Consider the following 26,387-nt stretch of genomic DNA (forward strand, 5'->3'; position numbering starts at 1 on the left):
TCTCACCAAACGGTTTTTGTGAAGCGATTGTCATTCCAAGGTCCTTTTTGTTCTTTAAATTGTCTTATTTTTATTTGGATTATAACTGTTTAATTATATCGAATTCAGTTAAGTAATGTGTTGTGAAATTGTTGGTAGTTTTGTGTGAGTACTTACGGTATGCGTACATTCCTTGTAAATGTTTCTCGTTGCGTTCAGTTCTGACGTAAACTCTGGCAGCACGCATTTATAAACAGCTTGAATACTGAGTTTTGGATAGTGCATAGTTGTACGTATTTTGGTAAAGGTGTACAGGATATTACAGCACCAATTTCTAATTAATCATAATATTAGGATGAGTACCGGGTTGCGGTGGTCGGATAGGCGGTTAGTTTCTCCTTGTTAAACACTGGTACTTACTCAGCTTAATCTGGTTTAACTCTGTTCCACTTAATTTAGTTGTGAAAAGGATAGGCTAAGGATTATATCAGGATAATTGAATTAGGCAATAATTCACAACTTTCAAATATCAAAAAATCAGATGTCTATACTTCACAGCATTTAAGAAAATCGAAGTAAATAACTTCATGATATTCGAAAACAACTCTCTACAGATTTCGACAGACAAAATGAAACAAAACTAAAATCACACACCGTGATAATTTCTCCACTAATTTATTACACGGTAACAGTCGTTGCCATACCTGAAATTGTATTTCTTTTAATAAAATACCTGTCCATTTCAATTTTCAAATGTTTTATAGAGAACTACGGAGCTAGTTACCAGATTTTGTCTCTCTAATACGTAAATTAAATTTTATGGTCTTTTGAAACATTAGCTCGAGTCGAATAACTCTATAGTCATTAGCAAAGTTAAAGCGTTTGTCCACCACGACAAATATCGACTAGACGATCTTTAAAACAAGCCCTGCGAGTTAAGCAACACATTGAGTTGCAAGCCGGCTGCTGGAGTAATTATAGTGCACAAAGTGCCAACGAGGCTGCCGGACTTGGTGGGAAAACGGCCTAAGAATGTAAATTATAAGTTAAAGTTCAAGTCCACAAAAGTCAACAGATGTCAATTAGTTGTTTCACTCAATATAATTATGTTGGTCAGTAGGTCACTGGCAATCTGTCAGTTATTGATACAAAAAATGTCTACTCATCATTCTATCTACAATTAATCTTATGCATGTCAAATTATAAGTAGTATATTGACAGCATTTTGTGTGTATTAGGAGTTTCATACTTAAGATCTCTGGCGTGAGAGATTAGAGAGTATATTTAAGATATATAGATAGTATTCACAGTGTCTGGTACCGACTTAGTGGAAATAGTTTCACAAGTTAGTCAAGAAATATATTTTTTTAACATGATACTTGCATCAATCAATCAATTTATACAGCCCTTCGAGGTCCAAAGTTCTGCCACAATACCCACATAACACACATGCAAGATAATAATTTAATAATCTAAGTTACGTTAAGCCGCATTTCATGACGTAGGTACTATTTTCTGGGAAGAGATAGAGATTATTAGATATAGATAGAGATAGTGACAATTATTAGCGTTATCATAATTATCACGTAAGTGTCTACATTTCAAACAGATTTGTGTCATTTGAACTACTTATTGGGCAACTTGACAATACAGGCTTGAAAGCTGTCACTACTTTAAACGAAAGATTAGGTCTGAAACTGAATACATTTCATTGTTCCAATTTTAGTATTGAGAATATAACACCTGGTATGTTCCCACGCCACAATTAATATATTCGTGCAAAGAATCGCTTTATAAATACGGTAGCAAGGCTTATCTCGCAATTTGATTGGATTTAAGATCGACGTATAATTTGATTAATTAACATGAATAGTTGGTTGTTTTGCTTGAGCAAGTAAATTCGAATATCATAAACTTTCATGCTAATCAATAAGCCAGACCATTCGCGTAATCGGTACAAATACATTAATTACAATCTCAAATCAATTTAATTATAAACTCATTATTAATTCAAAGATAAAGTAATTCGATTTCGTGTTGTTTATGTGCGGATTTAGTGCCTTTTAACAATGATGAGATTATCCGTGACTAAATAATTTGTAAATAGCTAAATTTTATAAGATCACGAGGTTGTTATAAACTATCATACTTCCTACTAATAATAGGAAGACGACAGTTTGTATGTATGGATGTTTGTTCCTCTTTCACTCCAAAACCATTGAACGGATTCAGACGAAAAAAAAATAGTTTATAACCAGGATCATCACAAAATAACGTTGCATTGCAATTTTATATTCCCGTGGTATCATTTTCGATTTGTAGCGGGCGAGCCCGCAAGAATCAACTAGTCCAACATAATTGGTAGTTGTATGATAGTAGGAGACAGAAGAGGTTCAGCCACAATGTATAAAAAACATTAAGTAACTACGTAATTTGAAAAACTAAGAAAATATTGTCTTATAATTATTAACTTAATCCCGATTTCTGTGACATGGGAGAATAAACATCATTTTTCAAATTAATAAATTGTTCCTTTCACTTATACAAACATAAAGAACAAATACTTAAATTGACTTATTGTCCGGCGGCATACCAATTACACCACGCAGTTTTAATAACCTAAGTATCGGTTTCCTAACGCTCACCTTCGCGGCTTTGAGAAAAATGGCGTGTTGTAATGTCGCAGCCAAGATGTACACACTTACGTATGTGGAGCAAAACGTACAGACGGTCGACTGTAACGTGCCTTCGTGGTACAATTTAAGAGAAACCAGCGAGAAACGTAGCAAAAGGGAGGGATATCATTCGTCAATAAGTTTCTTTAGGTACTAAAAGAGAACACTATTATTGAGCCTTCGCTGTCTATTGGTCTGTAGATGTACCTATCAGTCTGTCACCAAGCTGTATCTCATGAACCGCGAGCAAATTTTAGCACTAGACCATTGTTTTTTTAATTTGGTATTTACGGAATTTTAGGCAGCAGGGTGTCTTTTGCAAAATTGTATGTTTTGTCGCGTGTCAAAAAATAGTGAGAAAAAGAAAGATTTCATCAATTACGAGTATAATATCACTAACTGGAGAATTGTTTCTTGTATAAAAACTTCAGTCTAAGTATTTCATGAAAAAAATAGCTAAACTACACACGAAAATATTAAGTGCTTTTGTAACAATTTATTTCTCGCTACCTCTTCTAACTTGGACTCGCAAACCGCTCATAAACGCAAGTCTTACAATAATTTGATACTGAATCATTATAATTACGAAAGTTATTATGCCCCACATAGGATAGAGGGCGTTACGTACGCTGATCAAAAATATTCTTTCATTGTGTAATTAGATTTTGGAGTTAATTAATTTCAGTTATTCTAGACAGAAAAAATCAATTTTAACGGTTGCATTGTACTGGGTCGATACAATATTATGGTTTTAAACAAATAAAATTTCTTGCTTGGAATTCAGTATTATCATCGCGTATTTTATCACGGAACATATTTTCTTAAGTTTTCATAAAGTAAGTATATAAGTTTATATACAGCTAATATAAGAAGTTTAAAAAAAAATCTTCGCCATTGCGGTCGAACTTGTTATTACGCAAAAGTCAAAAAACAAAACCAGTATAACCATTTTAAACGTTCGTCATAACTCAAAATTAACCTTTAAAACACAAGGAAATTCGTAATTGAAATCATCTTCAAAAAAGCCAAATCTGCATTTTACCCGAATTAACGAAACAATTTTTCAATTCAGACAAAAACTTCATGATTGCAGCAATAAACCTGATTAAGCAAGTTAGTCGATCACTGACATTCATAAAAAGGTAAAAATGTTGTTTTGGCATTCAAATTAAATCTGAGAACCATTACCTCCAAAAGCAAAATGGTTGTCGTTGCCGTTTTGGAAGCGAGATGTCACTATAGGCAGTGTAGTGCGTCTCTCTCCCACGATGACAACAATTCCGTTGTAAGTGCTTTTGACTCGGTACGGATTTTTTTTAGTGTTAATCTTTTACTGTACAATTTTCTACTTGTTAATTGGGTTAGGTTTACAACGCGTTCTACCTACCTACTTAGTCCTCCAAAGAAACATTTAATAGCTTTCACAATATTATATAAACCTGAAGTGCTAACGAGTAATTAGTGAATAAATTTTGGTCTGATTTTATCAAACCACGATCTAGTTTAAAATACTCTTCCGTGCAGACTTGATGTAATTTGATACTTTAACACATTATTTCATTACTTGTTCAAGTACTGAGAACAAATTTACTTGTTTGATACGTAATTAAAAATTGAAGACCTTGCCCTGGTGTACTTCTAAATCGATTCGAAGATTGAAATCTGTGTACCTTACAAATTTTCTGTAATCTGTATACATAGCTCACATAAGTGCTTAGTCACCATATTTGACCATATTTCTTCTTTAGAGGAAACTGCAACGTAATCGATTAATTTTCATACGATTTTTCATTTTAAATACAAGGGATTTATTTCAATTTTGCAATAAACACAATACATGCAGTCTATCTAAATGACAGGTAAAGTCATTTAAAATGACGCAATCCGATTGGAGTATCAAAGATCGGCCTTGGTTCATCTCGATTAATAAGGATTCGATTCCGATTGCGATATCGATATTTTTGAGGTGTCCCCCATGGGTATATTCGTCAAAATGATTTGCTCTTCGTAAATCATGTTACATATTTGGACCTCGCATGTAGCGCCATTAAACACGTAGAAGTGATTTAATTAACATTGATATAGGGTTGCCACTAAAAATTTAGCTGTAAACTTTTCATAGTTCATTTAAATTACGGAGGCTAGCTGTAAATCTGAATCTATACTAATATTATAAAGAGGAAAGATTTGATTGTTTGTTTGTTTGTTTGACACAAATATGCTTCGAAACTACTGGACCGATTTGAAAAATTCTTTCACTGTTGAAAAGCTACATTATCCCCGCTGAACATGATTTGTATAAATTATTTTGAAAAATATTAGGGTTCCGTAAGGAAATTGCGATAATGTAACCAAAGGTGTAAAATCGGAAACCTATTTCTGCGTACGCTGAGAATAAAACAAAATGATGTACGGGTTCGCTTACCACGCGGACGAAATCGCTGGCAACTGCTAGTAAAAAATATGTTATGATAATGTTTCATATGATTTAAAAAAAGTTAAACGTTAAACACTCTTAAGCGTTGAAAAGCTAGATTTGAGTAGCACCTATTATCCAATTTTGGCTAATAAACCAAACCTAAAACCATGAATATATTTTTTTTAGAATTTATTGCTTTTAGCCTTCGCTTCAGCCGGTACAACGTAAAAATCCAAGCTAGTCAAACATTTTCGCATTCTGCATCAAAGTTCAGAATTTATTGAATGTAGCGCCAACCCTAAGCTATAAAAAATGAAGCAGATATCAGCATTTCGTGTTAAGGCCAATCTATTATGAATATTACATACATAATCAGCTTGCAAATGTAGGAAAAAATGTGCAAACTTTGATGAATGATTTTCTTTCATATCTATAAAAAAAACGAGGCTCTTTCTAACTTCTTTTCGTTTTGTTTTTTTACATTATTTTATTTTTCGTTAAATTAATTGTAATGTAATCAAAACGATTATAATTTAAAAAGTTACAGTTGTTCAATCGAAGTTATTAATAATAGCTTTGTCCCATTTCACAAGATGTCATGAACGGTACTGTTATTAGTTTCCTACATTGCCTATTTGGTCAAATCGCAATTACATTTGTTGCGCCTTTATCATTGTGAAATTGTTATTGTTTTAGTTGCCCATTTCAAAGTATTTACCAATGTTGCTTAGACTAGTCTCTCGTCTGTGTATCACGATTAGACGACTTATTTTGCGCAAAACGGAGGTTCTATTTTAAACTTTTTGGATAGGGTTTAATTATCCTTTGTGTTAACATTATCGGAAGGTATGCTGAAGATTGGTTTAAATTGAAAGGCTTTCTCATTTTCTTTTTAACCGTATTATATATAATAGAAAATAATATTAATGTATATTATTTACACGTGTATACGTTATTACAATATAACTGCGTCATACTGGTCACTGACCTTTAAACATTAATAAATAAATGAATAATAAATAACGATTAAAAAAATGCATCACATTCTTTTGCAAGTCGACGTAACTTGCATAATAGTTGTGATATACTAATAAATTGAAAGATTTATGTGACAAAAAGATTTAAAAGAAAATAAAATAACGTTACAAAATAAGAACGTTTTAAATCGATAAAATGTGATAAATATTTAGATAATAATTAACTTAATTGACGATAATGACATTAATATAATTATGTTTAATAGGGTGCTAAATTGATCGTTTTTTTCGTTTGTTCGTTTTAATTCGATGAAACCCCTGACAAGTAATTCATGAGAGGTTTATTAGATGAAATGGAAAGCACAGCATAAACACTTTTTCAAAGTAAACCTTCTTTATTAATAAGAATACTAAGTAGCTAATGAGTAAAGCCAAATATATAAACAATATAATATTACACAACGTAAAAAAGTGTTACTTCTAAAGATTGAACCTTGCAGCATATTTTTGTATTGCCTCAAGTGATTTATGACTATGTGGCATAACTTATTGATATAATACATTCAGATATATGACGTGAAATATCATTTGCAAATAAGGCGTTCATGAGGATTGTGTTTTTACCTATGTTAACAGAAACATCGAATTGATAATAACCATTAATAAAGTTAAGAGGAAACAAATTACCGCAGACAATGGAATTGAAATATGCGTAAAGCGACCAAAATATGTTCGGAGAATCAAACTTGTAACTAAGAAGTCTAAATAATAGTCATGTTGGTCATTGGTCAACAAATTGCAATTTAATTCCATCATTACATTTAAGTACAGGGGTGTGTCAATCCAAAAAGATACAAAAAGAACTAGTACATTTTTTATGGCGTAACGGCTTGCGTCAGATAGTGGTCAGACGCTCCGTTATTTTAATATATCAAGAAGTAAGCACACATTAATATAATACACACACACATTGTTAACTTACACAACTAAACTAGTTAAAAAATGATATATATTTTGGTTTTATTTTGTCTGTAACGCCTTTCACGTTAGCTCGCATGTAATACTAGAGCTACGCAAAAAAAATATTACGTATTCTAATACTGGCATGTCGATTTATTAGTCTAGTACTTTTTGTTCATTACTAACATAGTAACACTGTATTAGGCGATAGAAAGAACTAAACTTTATCAGTGACTTATATCTGAAAGTCCCTTAGACTGCCCCAGCACAGACAACTAGATTTCAATGCTTTAAGAATTATTTATCCCTTCAGATGATTTCGGGCTATACCAGAAAGATAGATATCATAATCATATTATTATGTGTAGGTTCAATGATTTTCTTTAAAACGAAGCAATGAATTAGTGGTTTTACATCTATTAACTTGAAATTGTCTTTACTACTTACTGCTGATGTTGCGACCGTATGTTTCTTTTTAAAATGCCAGCACGATTCTTAATTAAAATTATTTTCAAAAATAATTAATTAGTAACAATAAAATATAGTAGGTACTTTCACTATTTGGTATTCTGTAACACGTAATATTAAACTAGGTGTCTCGCTAATCCGATACTCCTTTCATTTTTTCAAAGTCTCGTCTTTAAAGGCTCATTCAGACGTTGTACAAAAATCGTGTTATATATTGTGTTTATGAAATATAATGTGGCGCATCATAGCTATAAGGGTCTACGACCGTCTCTTTAGGTACCTATGTTAGTTGTGGATATGAGATGCCTGTCTGCGCCGTGTAAACCAATATTAGACCCGAAGGTATCAAGCGATAAAAATCGACGCAATGCATTTCATTCCAACTTACTCGACAATTATTGCAGCGCGTCTAAATCAGCTTTAAATCTCCTTTCGTTCACAAATGTGGGCGCGGCCTAACTTCTAAGTGATTTCACGGTAGTCTGTGGAATAACACTTCGTACCTTACGTTTTATGTTCGTACAATAAGTCATTAAGATCATCTATCGAAATTTGTCTAGCATAGCCGGCGTTTGGCATTTAGCTTGGTGTTAACATGTCTATTCTAGTTACTTAATACTTGCTATTTAGTAACTTACAGCTTTCTTGTTGAGGAATAATTGCATATTTTTAATGTATAATGCCTTGTCGTTAAGTATTTGACCTGGTTACAAATCTTGCATTTTAAACTTGCTTCTTTATTCCTCTACCTCATCTTACCGTTTTATTCTGGAGAAACGTATAAAATGTATATTTTTCATTCAATCATGTTTTGCATAATTCAAATTAAACCGAGTTACACGCTCAATAAATATTTTAAATTAAATATTTTTGAATAATTACAGAACATAACTACTGAGAGGTTTTATTAGAATAAAGAGATTAACTGGAATTTACTTTGCAATGCTTGTATATGTTAAAATGTGTATATGTCAATGAATACAAAACAAAACCAATTACTTTTCAATAAAATTTATGGTTTACAAGTATTTTTATGACTTTGCTAATGTCTCTGTGTCAGGTTTTTATAGCTGGTTATAATACGGAGTTGAAAAATCTCATAATACATCTAATGTTTGTCACTGTAAATGTTCAGTGTTTAGAGTTCCATAATCAAATGGAAAAAACACAACATATGTGTCAGTTTTGAACCAGAATCGGCTCTGATGTCTGTCCCTCAGCGGACAGTTGAAAAGTTGAAATTTTCACAGATGTAGATTACTGTACCGGCTAAATATATGAATTGCGGTTATGCAACGGGCTGACACGGACATTATATATTGGTTTTCTTTATCCAATTTGAACAGAATTCTTAGTATCCGACTTCCTCTAGACATGTTATATCTATACTAATATTTAAAGCTGAAGAGTTTGTTTGTTTGTTTGTTTGAACGCGCTAATTTCAGGAACTCCTGGTTCAAATTGGAAAATCTTATTGTGTTGAATAGACCATTCATCGAGGAAGGTTTTAAGGCTATATACCATCAAGCTGTGACTAATAGGAGCGAAGATACAATGGAAAATGTGGAAAAAACAGGGAAAATTATTCATCTTCGAGGGCTACCGTTCAAAAATTCCTAACTTATATCTTCTAACCACGCGGACGAAGTCGCGAGCAACAGCTAGTTCTTCATAATTGTCTTAGAACGTGATGTTTTATTGCCTATCAATAACTAAATATGGCTTGCTATTTTTTATCTCTACTAAAACGAGAGGTTTGCAATTCGCTATCTAAGATTCTCCATTTTATTTTTACTTTTTTTGCTATCGTAATTATTCTTCGAGTGAAAGTCGATTTACATTTGTTATGAAACACTTAATTAAGGTTGATGTATCTGAGTTAGACCTTAAACGTCAGTGTGACGTTTCATCTATAGTTTTAAACTGTTCTGCCATTCTATGCACTCAAAAGATCTAGACTAGTGACATAGTGTTTTTTGATAAAACTAACTTTTCTTATAAGTTTTATCCAAACATAAGAAAATTGCCTGTTACCACCAACTAAGAACTTGACACGAAATGAAAATGTAACAATGACTAAATTCTTTTTCAAAATTTTGACATTCCTTCTTTTTATTGCCGCTTACAATGTCGCTTACAAGCTGGCGTCCTCTTACGGCGACACATTGAACTAATGTGCAGAGTAGACACAGTTAGCTATCTATACTTTCTAAACCTTGGTAAACGTTAGCAATCAATTTATATTTGCTCAACTGTAGATGGCGCTGTTCTTGGAGGGGTAGACAAGCATAATAGTAGATTCCAAAAAGTAATAATTTTAGTGTCATAGAAAAATAATTTCAAACTGTAAATTCATAAAAATAGAATTATGATATGAGAATAGGTCGATGGAAAATCACCACATTTGATGAATTTGGTGATTTCCTATCTTATTCGTATTACGGTTAATACAGTACCTGCACATTGCCACTCGAAAAATTGTAAGATCCTATTCAGCAAAAAATTAGATGATCCATTATGATGGGTATATGTAAAGAGTTAAATAAACGATGCTAGTGAAGACTCGAAATTAACAGATCAAAGTTGGTTTTACTGGCATAAAGCCAGTAAAACCAACTTTAATAAAACATTATTATGGAGATTTCCAAAATAAATTTCGGTCTTACGTCTGTCAAAACATTTCGTGATATTATTTGCATAATGCACTGTTGCCCTCTTTCGCAATGAAAACAGCAAATTAAAAGCTTTTCCCAAGAAACTTGCGAACTCTTTGGTACACTGGCGGACAATACAAAGTGCTCAGTATAATTTTTGCACACCAGTAATTATGGTTACATTGAAACTCATTTGGCAATATGGTTTGCGGCTGATTCCCGCTTGATATGTATAATTATATTAATTATACATGTATTGTATTTCCTTGTTAGCAAATATGACAATTTCTTTCAAATAAATTGGAGTAATTTTTGTGGTTACATTACAAGATTACAACAGTTGCGTTTGTAATATTTATGATTGAGTAGTAAGTACATATTATTTATGGAATACAATTAAAGCTATGCGGATTATGTTTAAATAAATAACAAAAATCGATTTATTTTTTCACCACGTACGATTTTACGATTTTTAATTACAAATTCTTTGCGAACTTATAATGGAAATAATGGAAATATTATTACGAAACTAAAATTTAAAATATTTGTCACCAAATTAAATCATAATAACTCTACACACATCTTTCCAAATATGTAATTAAAATCCACTTATTATTCAAATGTAATTACTAATTATTTAATTATCAAATCCTTTTTATTCTATTGTGTGCAGTTTTTTTTGGTCTCATGTGTACCTACACGAATGCGTGTGAGCATGTTAGCAACAATGGTACAAAGAATGCTTTGTACCGTGTAACACGTTTAATACATATGTACAGACATACGAGCGTACAATCACGTTGTTTGATGTGCAATGTATGAGAAACTGTGTATTTTGTGTGACTAAACAGTTCTTATATTGTTGTCTGTTGATCTGGGTGTGATAGGTTGTGTGAAGAGTAACGCCTGAGCCATAGGCTGTTGAGTCTAAAAAAGAATCTATTACAAAATGCATTAACATTGTACCTACATTAAGATTAAAAAAAAATAAAGTGGATTTTATGATATATAAACAGAAATCCAACATTAGCAATTCTTTGCAACAATACAAAGTGTAATGCTTCAACTAAAATATCTTTACTTTTGAATTTCGTAAAATGTGTATTAAAATCCAAAAACAAGAGAACGAAAAGTTCCGATGTTTACTTAAAACATGCACTTGACCGACTTAAATTCTACGGTATAAATAAGTGTGTCAAAATTAAGAACTATCATAACAAGGTCAGTAAATAAACATACTCCACTTTTGTTAACCTTAGCCATCTTACGTAAAGCGAAACTCACGTAATGTGCGACCACGATATGTTGCGACTTGGCACAAAAAATAAAGAAACAGTAAAATATATTTTTTCTACGCTCGTATATTTCAACACAGAAGGAACTACATGGTCCTAGTAATTCGTCAGAGTATGGTGGTAATTAAAAAGTATTCACTAAAGCATTAATAATTGTTTTTCGATACCTTTTAAAATTTAATTAATCAGAAAATCAATATCTTTATATTACCAAGCTAAATAATTTTATTCTATAGATTGTTTATGTTATTCACATTTATACGTATATTTTATATGCTGGTGTAATTTTTATTCGTTTCGAAATCTCATTAATGAGATGAGTTGCTTTAATGTGATTTCGAAATAACATATTGTTATACTAACTAACTTAGTAACATAAACTTCGTCACGGGCCTCAAGATTCAGACGTTTTTAACGATAAATATTTTGAAGATTTTTTTTTAATTGACTTGCCTTATATTTCTTATTTACAAATAATCTAATATACGTAGGAAAAAAAAGATTTCTTATACAGATTCTATTTCCCACATTTAGTTCTTTTGAATGGATAAAAATAAATCGTAATGCTAATTTGGTTTAGATTTATTTTTGTTACGTTAACAATATTCTATCTGACTACGTATTCTGCAACAAGCAATAGTAATAATTTAAGTTATACGCATCTGCAAATCTTACGCTACTAATAGTATCAAAACATAAATTCAACAAAAAATATTTGACTAATATTGCCCTAGGTTCCTAGCTATTGTAGTCATTCTTATTATAAATGCTTAAAGTTCCTGCCTAATGGAATTAAAAAAAATCGCCGTACAATCGCATATCAGGTAAATATGAAGGTCAACGTTTATAATTGTTTAGCTACACCTCACACTGTATTTGCTCATTTCCTCAACAGATCGATTATTTCCTACACAAAATGAAGGCCTATTTGGAGGCCATTTTAAAAAGTAATTAATTCGAATGTATTGTGGCTTATAAAGAACAAAGAGTGAATTAATAATAATGCAGTTTTATGTGATACTAAAAATTGTTCAGTCCTTTGCGTTACTTTAAAAAAATGCCATGTCTCTCTGAAATGTGAATTTAAATATTACTAGGGCATGCTGGTTCCCTTTTGTTGTAGAGGTTATTTACGTAATGTCAAAAAGTCACTTTAATAAAACCAAGAAAATAATATTTTATCGTTTATTTTTTCATACTTTTTTACATTCATCTTAACCTAAAATGGTAACCTTTATATCACTACGTACACGTACGCTCATACATACATGGTGTTACATATAAATATAAAAAAAATGATGATTGTGTTCTTTTTTTGCTGGTGTCCCGGCCATAACAAGTCGAGATTATAAATAAACTCTTCAATGATATCTTGATAATTGTGAACTTTTATATTAAAGCTAGAATTATTCTAATGGCTGTAGTAGGAGCCACCAAAGCTTGAGTGGCTGGAGTGTTGGAAGTCGTGCTCGTTGTAGAGGACTGGGACCTTGACAGGTACTGGGTAAGGCTTCTCAACAGCCACGGGGACTGGGGTCTCTACATGGACGGGGTAGGGCCTGTCGACGGGCACCTTGACGGGGTAGGGCACGGGTTTCTCTACTGGGTAGGGCACGTGCTTGTAGACTGGGTAGGGCTCTGGGACGGGCACCTTAACTGGGACTGGGTAAGGCTTCTCTACGTGGACGGGGTAAGGCCTGTCGACGGGCACCTTCACTGGGTAAGGCACGGGCTTCTCAACGGGCACGGCGACTGGGACGGGCTTCTCGACGGGGTATGGAGCAGGTACGTGCACGGGGTAGGGCCTGTCAACGGGCACCTTAACGGGGACACCAACGTGTTTCACAACGGGGTAGGGCTGAGGGACAGGAACCTTAACTTCGACAGGGTATGGCACGTGTTTCTCCACGGGGTAGGGCTGGGGCACTGGCACCTTGACGGGGTAAGGAATGTGCTTCTCAACAGGGTAGGGCTGAGGGACAAGAACCTTCACGGGGTAGGGCCTGTCGACTGGAACGTGGACGGGGTAAGGTACCTTTTTCTCAACCGGGTAGGGAGCAGGAACGTGGACTGGGACTTTAACGTACTCTTTCACGTGAACAGGCACGTGTTTGATGACCTCGTAGGGCTGGGGTACGGGCACCTTGACTGGGTAAGGCACGGGCTTCTCGACGGGGTAGGGGATGTGCTTCTCGACGGACACGGGGTAGGGGACACCTTTCACGATGGTGATCGTTTTCGTGGTGTCAGAGTGTTGACCAAGGTTGATGCCATAGCCGCTGTAGCCGCTGTAGGCGTGGTCGTCAACAAGGTTGTAAGCTCCACCGAATCCGTGTCCGCTGCCGATGTAACCGACGTCCAGTCCGTGAATGCCGTATCCGTAGCCGAGGTTCAAGAGGCCACGTTTGTCCAACTTCTTGTCCAATGGCTCCGCTTTCTTTTCTGTCGTCTTCTTCTCACTGGCAGCCGCGGCGGCTACCAGTAGGAAAACTAAGCAGAACTGTAACAATGAAAGAAAATTGTAAGAATTCAGTAAGATACCATGTAGAGTACTAAAATGTCTAAATTCACTGAATCTAACTGATCGTGTTACCCTTATTAAGGACATGGACAATAGAAGTTAATTAAGTAATATGTTATGTCAAATTATTATGTCAATATATTTTCATTTATTGCGGTTAATTAACAATAAAATAGCCGAATAACTCAACCGTGGAAAGAATTTGATGAAAAACTCAGGAACTGAACGCGATTTCCTAGAGAGTTAAAAATATCAATAACGACAAAACTTGTCACCTCAAGAGCTACTGTGAAAACGTACGGATTCAGTACTAGCGCAGGAACGCGTTTATGAACAATATATATATTTTTTTAAAGTGAAGAACACTTGCTACAAAAATATTGATTCCACATCACCTAGGATCCGGAAAAAAATCTAGTTTTATTGACATTTCAATATTTGGCTATCAATGTTGTTTAAGTAATTTGAGTCTTTATCATAAGAATTAATGCAAAAATAACTACTTAAAAATAATTTAAATATCTGATGACATTTCTCTATTATCATTTAATTAATGGTTAAGGATCTGAGACCGATAACGACGTTGCATAACTCATTGATTTTTTGCTGGGATTCACCCAAAAAACAACACCCAATTAAGTGTTAATTCAAGTTGTAATAGTTCTAGAAGCAACGAGGCGAATCGTGTCAATAGATGATGATATAACGTTCGTTAACGCATGTATCGTTTTCGATCGTTAAATATTCACTACAATATTACAAATAGTTCGTATATCAAGGTTGTGCAACTATCCTTCCGAAGTGACATCAATAACTATCATCAGCGAGTAACAAATCGCTGTAGTTGACAGAATCCTAAATTTCACTATCCATTCAAGCAAAATGATAATTAGAGAGCTAAATGAGTGTTTGCATCACTTGACTCGCTAGCCACCGGCTTGTTATACCAGCCGTCTGTTGAATTAAAGAAGTACAGTTACAAGTATCGTTCGTAAACTACTAGACCATTACCTACCTGCTATTATGCTATACATGTTAATTCAAAATGTAATCCTATTCATTCTTGTCGAGTCAAGATGTCATAATTTATTAAATCATAAAGCAAGGCACAAGCTTGCTTTCTAATATTAAATTACTGAATGACACCATACATATTTAAATACATTTCGTTTATAGCATTGAATTTAAGAGGAGCCGTCTATTTCCTGATAAAGAAATCTAATCGATGTATGTTTAGCTGAAGGAATCCGTGACCGTGATCGATAGCAAAAAATATCAGCTAGTCACCGACCATTGTTATAGACTCACAGAAAGATAAATTTAACTTCGACTAACTTAAGTTTAGATACAAGAAATATCAGTTTTACGTAAACTGTAAGAAACGTGTTTGTAAATTTAGAATGATATCCGTCAAACAACTTTAATCGCTAACTATATCACCTACGCGTTCCCTTTCTAATTTCAACTTTGTTGTATAAAAAATATAGCAATTTACTAAGCAAATCGGTATCCTTCTAAACCTGTACATCTACTTGGTATTGCAATACTCATTTAAATAATATCACGCTATATACAAAGTGCTCTATAACTGCCCTATAATCGTCGGTCACAAATAGCCAAGTCAAGTTACTCTGTCGCAACATTGCCTCAATCGAGAATTCTTTGTTCGCAAGTTTCCCAGCATTTTTGTTTTTCTTTTGCAATGGAACGACAATTGTTTTAAGGGCTTCTTCTGGCCTTGCATTGTTCTTAATCTTGTTTAGAATTTCGGCGTAATCTGTGCATCTTTTTAAAGATTACAAGGGCATTTTTCTATATTTACATATTCGGAAAAGAAAATTGTTACCGTTGAACATTTGCAACAACATGTTAAATGCGAATACGTAGCCATTATTCTTCATTCTATCTTATTTGTTTTGTATAGAATGTAAACTAATACCTTCATTGCGCGATCTATTTACTGACACATCTGAAGTTACAAAACCGGAGTAGAGTTTGCGAGAGCATATCGTTACAATGACATAAACCGATTTAAACATACCTCTCACGACAGCGTAAACCTACGTAATAGGGCGATCAAATCTGCCTCCAACAACGGCAATAGCTTCTTACCGAGTTCTCACATTTTGAAGCCTATCTTTATGATGTCATGTAGCATGATCTGATGTCACGTGACATCATAATGCGCTTTCCACGTCGTAAAACTGACCTCTTTGGCACACGTGTTGAAAACTTACATTATTTGTATGTAAATCGCACGTCTCTTATAGGCAGATTTCCGTTGCGACTTTAAAGAAACAGATTATCGATAAGCGAAAATGATTTGTTTAATGTTGACATCATTATTGCACTACATAGGCATGAATGTCGTAAAAAGGGGATACGGATAAGTAAGTTAGGAGTCCGAGGTCGTGTGGAGATCGAATTGCTATGCGACTCATGCGCCGTGGGATTATATTGCTTCTTATGGTGCTTTCACAACTAAGGAAATGGGTCGCGACGCAGTTCAAGTTTATGTTTTATATTAATAGTTGCGATAGAGATGTATTCTATTTTGTCTTTAAGTGCTTATTTCATTGATTTCTTAGCAACTACAGCTAACATGTCGATGAATTTCACACTGGTCGTTTAAATGCCTTTAAAATGGATTCCATAATACATAACGCAGTACCGAGAATTCCAACTAAACATGGTCAACGATCGCAAGCTACTCAGGTCAGAAATGTGCTAGTTATTCTTCTGGTTTTGTAATACGGTGTAACACAAGAGCTGTAAACATTGACCTGAGAATTATGACGAGATGGTTTGAACAAACCCATCTGTTACTTTAATCACTTGTTACTTGTGACGAAAACATTACGTGTTTTACGGTAATGCAAAATTAATAATTGAAGATCGCGAATTCTATGGCAAGAATGTTACTTTTAGTATCGATAAATTAAGTATTCTGCGTTCGTTTGCTTTGATAGGTTAGCGTTTTAAACGATCGTTTTTTATAAGTCTCTGAATCCGTGTGTTTACAATATCTAGATTTAATATACCAGTTTGGGACTAATAACGTAGTACCTTAAAAGGCAAACCGTGCTATACAGCAAATCTATAAATTTTGCGGCTTTGTAATTCTCATGGCGTTTATCTAAATTGTATTAATTATGTTTACGTAAATTAAAGATTATTTAATTATTCTCTAATTCGTACTCGTAAAATATGTTGGAATTTGATGATTTAAGAGGTATAATTTTTATAAATTTTACAATATTTTATTTCTGTTTAGATTTATAATTTTTATGTAAAATATTTGCTTAATCTATGACAAAATAGGTGCAAATTGAATAATCTTATAGACATAGACGTATTGCGACATAATTATCAAGACAGCAATAAGAATTACCGTCTTTTATGATCAAACATTACGTTAATATCTCATTAGCGATAAATACAGTAGTTTAGCAATAAATCGCTTTAGTGATTTTATCTTCGTTACGATTAACATTGGAGCCGACAGTTAAGTGTTAATAACTTTGATGATTCAATTGTTTTCTTAACGAGGTACTAGATTTACAGTTCTCACTATTTAAAACAAGCGATAATAAGTATTATTTTGTTCCCAATCTTCGCTTGTTTGTAAGAACGTTTGAATGACGAAAATGAAAAATGAAATGAAAATGACGTGTATTGGACATACATATTTCTATGTTCTATGCGTTTTTACCGTCTTAGTTTCTTGGGTATTTATATAATTCTCGCGTTAACTGGGCGTTGCAATGACTCGTGCCTTCCTGGACTCTCTTCCTAGTCAAACTGGAATGGAACCTGTTAGTCTTGAACGAGAATTCACTATTGTGACGTAATAGGCCAAGGGATATACCGGGAATAATTTATAGCTATTTAAGCACAGCTTAAGTCATGTTATTACTTTGACCGATTGACTTAGGCATTTATATGTTGGAACTGAATTTAATTTTAGATGATTTAAAACGTGTTTCGATGACTACTACTAAGTTTTCTCCTAAATTACTGCAGACGGATTGAAACAAAGAATTTATTTTGTATAATTAAATTGTAGCAAAATGCTGACTTCAAAAAAGTGTGTCTCATCCCGTTTCTCACATAATACTTTAAATATATATGTGACCTTATGACATAGAACCTGTTGCACCATTGTCCAAACAAAAATATATTTGTTCGTTTATAAAAACTATTTAAAAATCCTCGTACGTTAATTAATGTTTAATAAAACAATGGTTTAACAGATCCTATAAATCACTTTATCCACTGAAACACGGGACGCACTTAATTCACTTTTTTGAAGTCATCACTTGCACTGCACTGCACAACACACACTCACCGTTGTTTTCATTATGCCTCTTCAATGGTGGTTGGTGTCGGGAATCGAACTGGATACTGTTTGGACTGTGCCGTGTGTTTTTATAGGTGGTTATTTGGCGATACTTTCGCCATCGCCCCCCTTGCGGGAATAGGTTGTTTTGTATACGCGAGTCCTTCGTATTCGGCTGGCCGTCGCGACGAACACAACACAGACGCGCCGCGCGTTCTGATAAAAAAAAAACTTTAATTAATCTTTGCACTAATTATCACGATCTTTGATAGATAGACGTTAATATTTTTCTTATTTAATCGTGTACGTGTTAATTGCGTTTGTTATGTGTATTTTCATATTTTGCAATTGCGTATGTTTAAGTAAATATAACTTAGTGTTTCCGCTTGGCATTTAATGCGGTTCGCCATCCTGTCCAAATATTACAACTTCAATCGTAATTGTAGTTTGCGATATGTTTATAATGGTTTAGTTCGTAATTTATATCGGTGCTTAACATTTAAGGATGTTGGTTTATGCGCATTTACCTACTTAAGCGTATGTTATGATAAGTTTTGGTAGATTCGTAACAAAAGCCAGTGATGGAATTTTATGTACTTGTTTGTTTATTTGTAAAATTATATGCGTTTTGAATTAACTCAAATTTAAGCTGTCAGATACAGTTTTATGTATCGTTGGACAATGACACAATGTTAAACGTCAGCTCAAAAATTAAGTATTGTATATAACCTATTTTTTATTATTTAAAAACTTAAAACTGATAAACTATGAAATTGGGTATTCAAAATAAGTCTATATTTAATGCCATAATTAGTTTAAATACTCGGTAAGTTAGCTTTATAAATTTTGTAACTAAAACTTAACAATTTGACTTATCAACGACCGACATCTCAAAGTTATTCAAAAAAATTCAATATAACAATAGAAATTAAGGCTCTTTTACTCATTGATTGATAGGTAAATAAATACAAAACCAACTATGTTTACTTAATTACTTATGATTAAACTATGGCTTTGGTTACAGAAAATGGGTTAACCAAAATTCCAGACATCTATTCAGATCACTTCCTACTTTTGCTGTCAATAAGTTTAACAATTAGGCAATCAAGGAAGTTTAAATCAATAAATCTTGCCTAATCTCAATAAATATGTTAATCTAAACAGACGGGTGTTGAGACACAGTCGATCAAGTTAATGCAAAATAGCGAATTACGCGTAAAACAGTCAATGTGAAATCAATTAAAGGACTATATTATTTGTCGTAACACTCGCAACTGTTTACCCATGACCTACATGAGTCACGGTCATTTGTTCCCTGGTAAAGACGCATATATTAGCATGGGTAACCTAGGGTCGTGTGCCTATGAAACAAGTACCTAACTAAGAGTCAGACTAGGACAACTTAAACCCATTTTAAGCCCTGTTAGATTTGACGGCTGAAGTAAATATGCGTTGGTTTTCTACCGCGGAATAATTTTTTTGTAGAGTCATCTTGGCATTTTATGATACTTAGGTACCAGTTACAGTCTTAATTACGAGAAAAGCCATTTTCTTATGAAGAATGAACATGAATCGTCTATTATCCATTCAACGATATTTAGATGTCACAGATAATTTCCAAAAAGATAACACGTTAAATTTTTTATTGCGTGTTATCGATACTAATGAAAAACTTTCGAAAATTTTGAATATTATTAAACAATACTAGCGACTTCTATTAATGTAATCGAAACGGGGTTAGACCAAAACATACATATTAATAAGTAATAATATTGTAATCTAGCAGTGTCACTTTATATCTTAATTAGATATTAATCAATAGATCTCTGTTTCTTTAATTTATGCACAAAATTTTGAAACGTATTCCGACTATTTGTATTTTTTTTTTATATTATTTGCATTATTGATATTACTTAGCGAAGTTTTAAAATCTCATCAGAAAAGTAAAGGGATAAATAGTCATTTATTTTTCTGATTGACAACTATGTAATATTTTGTCTAATTATATGACTAATAGACAGCTAACATAATATTGATATTAATGTTTTACTATAAACATGAAGCAAGAAAGTGGGAAAACACTATGCCCTGTCGTGCCTAAGTTAAAGTTATGGGTTAGGAACCGGTCAAAGAAAGATGCGAGAACGTGCATTTTGTAAGAAAACATACTTCTACGAATACAAAAACAAGGTACTTATTGGGTAAAGTCTATAGGACTTGTTGCCATCATAACAAACGATACTATTCGGTACATTTATTTTAATAAGTCTTTAATGCAAACCTAGCCCATGAGTATATAACGTAAGTATACACTGCCTAGATAGCTCTCTTTTCGAGAAGACGGCTGGGAATCCGAACTTACATTTAAAAGCTTCGCGTTAATTTGTTAATTCAACATTTAAATATATAGCAAAAACTTCTTTTAGCATGCCTAAAAGATATTACAATTAGTTCAATTAACTTTACGTTAAATTACATAATCTACAATTAGAATCGTACAATCCTTGAATGTACCTCAATATACGTCATTCATAAACATAATTATAGTAAAACAAAGCATGCACGAACGGTACTTAAGACGCAATCATAAACTCTGACGTACTACAAACATTAAATCAATTGAACTAAATAACTTATAAAACGCGATAATTATACAGGAAACATTCTTATTGAAAATGGAGCGTTGAAAGGGTTTTAAGTCCTTGCTTTTACGTTAAAAAGTGATAAATGTTGCCCACGCGGAAACCAAAACAATTCTCTTAATAACTTAAAACTTAAGTTATCGTTCCAATAACGGGCAAAGGCCTTTTCACAAACGGAGACGGAAGAAACATTTTAACATCATCCATACTTACTACCGGATTATCTAGTACTTGAAGTATTCCAATTTTCTGTATTTAGGTTTGTTCACGATACTTTCTTCCTTTTCCCGGCAATTGTCAGCGTTTATTCCGCTAGGAATAATATTATCGTAATTTCGAAAGATGCACAAACTAGCCCTCATTTAGCACGTAAAATTGATATCATTATTCCCATTGGTTAAATAAACAATTAAATTTTATTGAACCTACTTTGTTGTGAACGAATTCAGTTAGTGAATCATTTCTGTAGAGCCTATAGCCTATCAATCTTATGCCTGATTTCTATATTCGATTCGCAAAATACTAAACAGGATGCCCCAATGTTGACTCATACCGGAATACAAATGTTATTTTGTTTAAGGATATTAGTAAATCAAAAATTAAGGACAGGACGCTAAATCACAATAAATCAAAACAACTGATGTCTGCAATTTGATCAAATTATGCTATCATAGGTAATACTAGTATCCTATTTCTATGACTAATTTGGGTTAACACCTTAATTATTTACATCGTAAAACTTTGAAACACGTTGGGAAGGCTGTTGCCATGATATATAGCGGTTTCTAAAATATATGTATGTTAACTATTTGTAATCATACGTAACTGATTAGGCGATGACCCATTCCATTACAACTTGACTTCGACTATTGATTTATTTGCACTGACCAACATTAGAATGTGATATAAACCTTTCACATATACATACAGCATGTAAAGTATTTAAATCGGTCTATTATAGCTATGTTTATTTATAAATTTTCCTACACACCGCCAACAAAGAATTTTCTTTTACATTTGTCATACGGTTTGACACTGTTGCGTTTCGATTGAAACGTGAGAAATTAAAGCAATGTATGACATAGTTAGACATAAGTTCAATGTGTACACATACGTTCTTATATAAATAGTTTAACATGTTGCCACATTAACTTGTTAATTAGCAAATGCTTATTCAGGACATAAGTAATTATGATGAGTATCTTCAATGAATTTAATGAACTTATTCATACTAAGTTAGCTAGACGTGTTCCTGTATGAAGTTTAAAGCAAATAAGATTTTAAACCAAGTATGAAATGAAAGACAAGTTATAAAATAATTTCATTCTTTTTATTTTGAAATGACATTTTTTGTGTTATTTAAGTCACCTAGGTTGCCACCTAAATACATAAAAATAACCATTAAAATAGATCAATCATTTTTGGACGAATTAAGTGACATACACATGAATAGTGTTAGGCGTGTATGTATAGAAAGATATTACGATACGACGACAGAACCCGCATGGATCTCTTGAAGTTAAGTTAAAGTTAAGTCATAACTAAACGAACGCGTACATATGCCCTTTAAAAAATTATTAGGTGATTTATTTTAATAAGCTACCAAAAAGTAACTTTAAGGAAGGATTTATTCGATTTAAATATAATCAGCTTTAAATCTTGACCCACAATCGAAATCGTGGTCGTATTGATACAATTTTTGACCTTAAACACTGCCTCTGTTTGCAGTCACTTCCCTTCGCGTAATAATGTATAAAGTGAATTATTATTAAGGCTAAATTTAAAGGTAAATAGCCCTTAATCATAAAGCATATCGCTACGAAATTAGGTACGTGCCCTCATTACAACAAGAGTACTTACGTTAAATATTAGCGCTGATTCTGTTTATTGTCTTTAGCTCATTTTACGCTCAGGAGGTCAATGAAAGACAATGTTTAATTTTTAAGAGTAAGTGAAATACATAACTTTAAATTTATGGAATTGGCATCCTTTTTGAGAAATTCGTGCCTTTGACTAAGGAGTCCAATACGTTTCTGGTTAGAAGCAATTCAATTAAGCACTCAATTAAAGTTATTGAATGCGTGCCAATGCTTGGAAAAATGTCACAAGAAGGAATCCAATCCCGCACTAAGGTATTAAATCCTTTTGTTGCCGCGTTTTTCACAAACGTTGAGAACAAAGATACCTGAATTCAGGGTAAGCATTCGGTCACACGAACATTTGTCCTGCGTGGGGTTAAAACCCGCGACTTGACACGTAGAGGCTACCTGTGAAATTCACGTTTGAAATTAAGCTAATTAAATGTTTGTTGTTTTGAATACTGCCAAATATTTTACGTATTTTATCATCATGAAACACCGGCTAGGAATAAAACACGAATAAACGCGTAAGTCGATTCTAATACACTAGTAAAGCCAAGTTAACACGATTTCAAGTATTTCAACTGTAAGTGCAGTTCTGGTTAAACGGATAAAAATCTACTAATTTACATACTACTAACGTAGAACACATTCAAGTACGTAAGTATCTATAATTACACAGAATATTGGAAAGGCTTGAGTTGATCAAGCGTGCGGACAATCTTTTGTAGGCTAGGAGATTAGGTCCACTATAAATGAAATATTTAAATATTATGCGAGCAAAAATCTCTGCTCTTTCCTCTAAACTTTTACACAGCTGTGAAGGAGTTGAAGGGATGGGAAAGATGACAAAAATAAATCGAAAAACTTGAATACTAACATAATATGCACACAAAAATATGAGTTGCATGTGCTCTATTTTATCAACTAGGATGTGCATGCCAATGTCCATCCATTAGTCTATCAGTATAAAAAAATAATGTATTATTAATTTACATAATTAAATAATAATCAGAACAAAAATTGATGTTTTGCTCAATGAATTAAGCGTTTAAACTAAAAATCATTTTAGAAACATGATAAAAATTAGTTTGTATGACATTTATGACACGATAACACATTTTTCAATAAATAAATATTAAAATTTTAGACATTATTTTTTCTTAAATGTTCTGTTTTTTACATTATTTTAAATAGGAAATGTCAATTGTATAAATCTGTAATAATTATTATTCAATTTGAGATGTGAGCCTCTGCATATATCGGTCTTTATAAACTGTTAACATGTAGTATGAATTTTAAGGTATGGCAGTCGGTCACAGCACGAACTAAACTATAAATAAATAAATGCTGACAACATCACACAACCACTTGTGTTATGGAATTTAGATACAACGAAGGCACCACATACACCCGGACCCGAGACAAAATGTGAATTTTTACATTGACCCGACCGGGGATCGAACCCAGGACCTCAGAGTTAGCGACACCTTGAAACCGGTGGGTACGCCACTCGACCACGGAGGTCGTCGAATATGTATGAATGTTCTCCAGCTATACCGATGTGCTATCGGCATGCGGTTATAAGTATTTGATGTAGAATATTTGGATTTGATAGTCTTCTAACTACCGGCCAATAACAAGTTTTATCATGCAAGGGCTTTAACAGCTTACCGAATGGAACGACTGAGATAATTACTCAGACCGATTGTCTATCTAGCCACCACAATCCATTAACTAAATGAAATATCGGGTTCTATATCCATTATAAGCTCATCAGGACTCAACCTTCGTCAAATACGACTATGATGTATGAGAAACAGAACGAAAGGCTCAAAGTGGTTTTCGAAACACGGGAATGTCCCATTTCATCAAAAGATGTTCCATAGATACACCTAGAGCCGAGAGAACTCTGTTAAAACCCTTCAGTATAAAGTGTGTGTATTTAAATTGTTACAATTGGCTAAATAACAAGACGTAAAGCTTGTTGGACTAAGAGTCTACATGTTCCGGTCTGAGATAACCTTGAACTCGAACAATATACCTAACCTTAAAATTAGTCCATTGCAAGAGACATTACTCTAAAAATAAACTAAGTTGAGAGATCGGCTGTTCTATTTCTAAAGCATTGTTAACACTTTTAGTAAGAAGTTTGTGTTTCAAATAGTTGTTTAAATGTAATCGTTAAATAATTAAGTAATACGTAAGTAAAGAATGGCTTGTAAATGACTGTGAATTAATTGTATTCGTCACAATCTTAAGTCATAAATACCTCCAGTTTACATTCTCCAAAATAAATAAATAGTTAGGGAGATTGTTACATTTTTTTAGGAACAGGAATAATATCAAAATCAAAATAAAATAATAATTCAATTTGCAAGCATCAACACCTTATTCAGACAAAACAGAATGTTTATTTAAAGCTGTTAATCTGTAAACAACTAAAAAACCGATTTACCTTATTATCTTGGCATTAGAGTAATAAAATGTTAAACAAGTGACCTTATTAAAATTGCACGAAATTAACAGTTTCCTAAATAAGCTAAGTATGATTTATTTACTAATTTGTCTACAAATTATCATATATCACGGTCAGACACTTGATATGACGGCAAGAGTATTATATTCGGTGCATTTAACAGACTGGTGACATTCACCTATTTTGCGTTGAGGTCGGGTTAAGTAGTATATAATGTGGATCTGTCTAAACTCACTGCCGTATGTCTAAATATAGTTAATTAATTAAATATGCATGTCAACCAAAAGGACAAAGTTGTTTTTCTAAGCCAGTTTTGATCGCATGTTTTAAGGCTAAACTGTCCTATGTTTCTTTCGTAAATCTATTTTATAAAAAATTAGCTGCTACTACCGCCCCCCGCTCTAAATAGAATATGATCGCACAGGACATAAAATAGGGATAAAAACTATCCTACGTGTTAATCATGGTTATAAACTATCTGTGTACCAAGCTTCGTCTAAAAACGTACAATGGTTTTTGCGTGAAAGAGTAACAAGCATCCATTCATAAAAATAAATACAAAATTAGCCTTCTGCTGAGAATTATACGCAAATCAAATTGGACAGGAGATGAAAAAAAATAGTGGGCTGCAAACTAAATAGACATTATCATTATCAAGTTGGCGTCTATCGGTAACTAAACTAGCTTTAACTTTCAAAAAACATACTATTCGGGAATGTATGTAAGAAACTTTTTGTAAAAACACAGTATTTCATCATTAACAAAACCATGGACTAGTAAAATGTTAAAATAAATAGAAAATTTAAACGCCACTTTTCAATACCACCGTTGCATAATTTCCGGTGAATTAAATTTAACCTTTACTCAAGTTTGGGTTCATAAGACAACCAAAGATTAGAAAGGTTTTATTCAAGTTCAAGATTTAATCGTCCAACCTTGTGTTTTACTTGTAATATCATTTTATAAGTGTTTTAATCTCATACTAATTGAACTAAGTTTAATTTGAATGCCGTTCAATCGATAGGTCATGTTTTAGGCGACATATTCATATAGGTAATGTCAAATTGATTATAAAAGCAATTAATTGGTCATTTCGAAATTGTCACATATACTACTTTAT

General features: G+C 33.0%; 1 protein-coding gene across 1 annotated transcript; it reads right to left on the reverse strand.

Moving 5' to 3' along the window:
- Positions 1 to 12,598: 12,598 nt before the first annotated feature.
- LOC113500618 (proline-rich protein 4-like) lies at positions 12,599 to 18,834 on the reverse strand. Its single transcript, XM_026881471.1, has 2 exons — positions 18,297 to 18,834; positions 12,599 to 13,927 (listed from the first exon to the last, which is right to left on the reverse strand). Exons 1-2 carry the CDS (start codon positions 18,306 to 18,308, stop codon positions 12,839 to 12,841), a joined length of 1,101 nt encoding a protein of 366 aa, XP_026737272.1. The 5' UTR covers positions 18,309 to 18,834; the 3' UTR covers positions 12,599 to 12,838.
- Between the last annotated feature and the right edge of the window lie 7,553 nt (positions 18,835 to 26,387).

The sequence above is a fragment of the Trichoplusia ni genome, chromosome 14 (assembly GCF_003590095.1).
Source record: "Trichoplusia ni isolate ovarian cell line Hi5 chromosome 14, tn1, whole genome shotgun sequence".
In the NCBI taxonomy this organism is placed as follows: domain Eukaryota; kingdom Metazoa; phylum Arthropoda; class Insecta; order Lepidoptera; family Noctuidae; genus Trichoplusia; species Trichoplusia ni.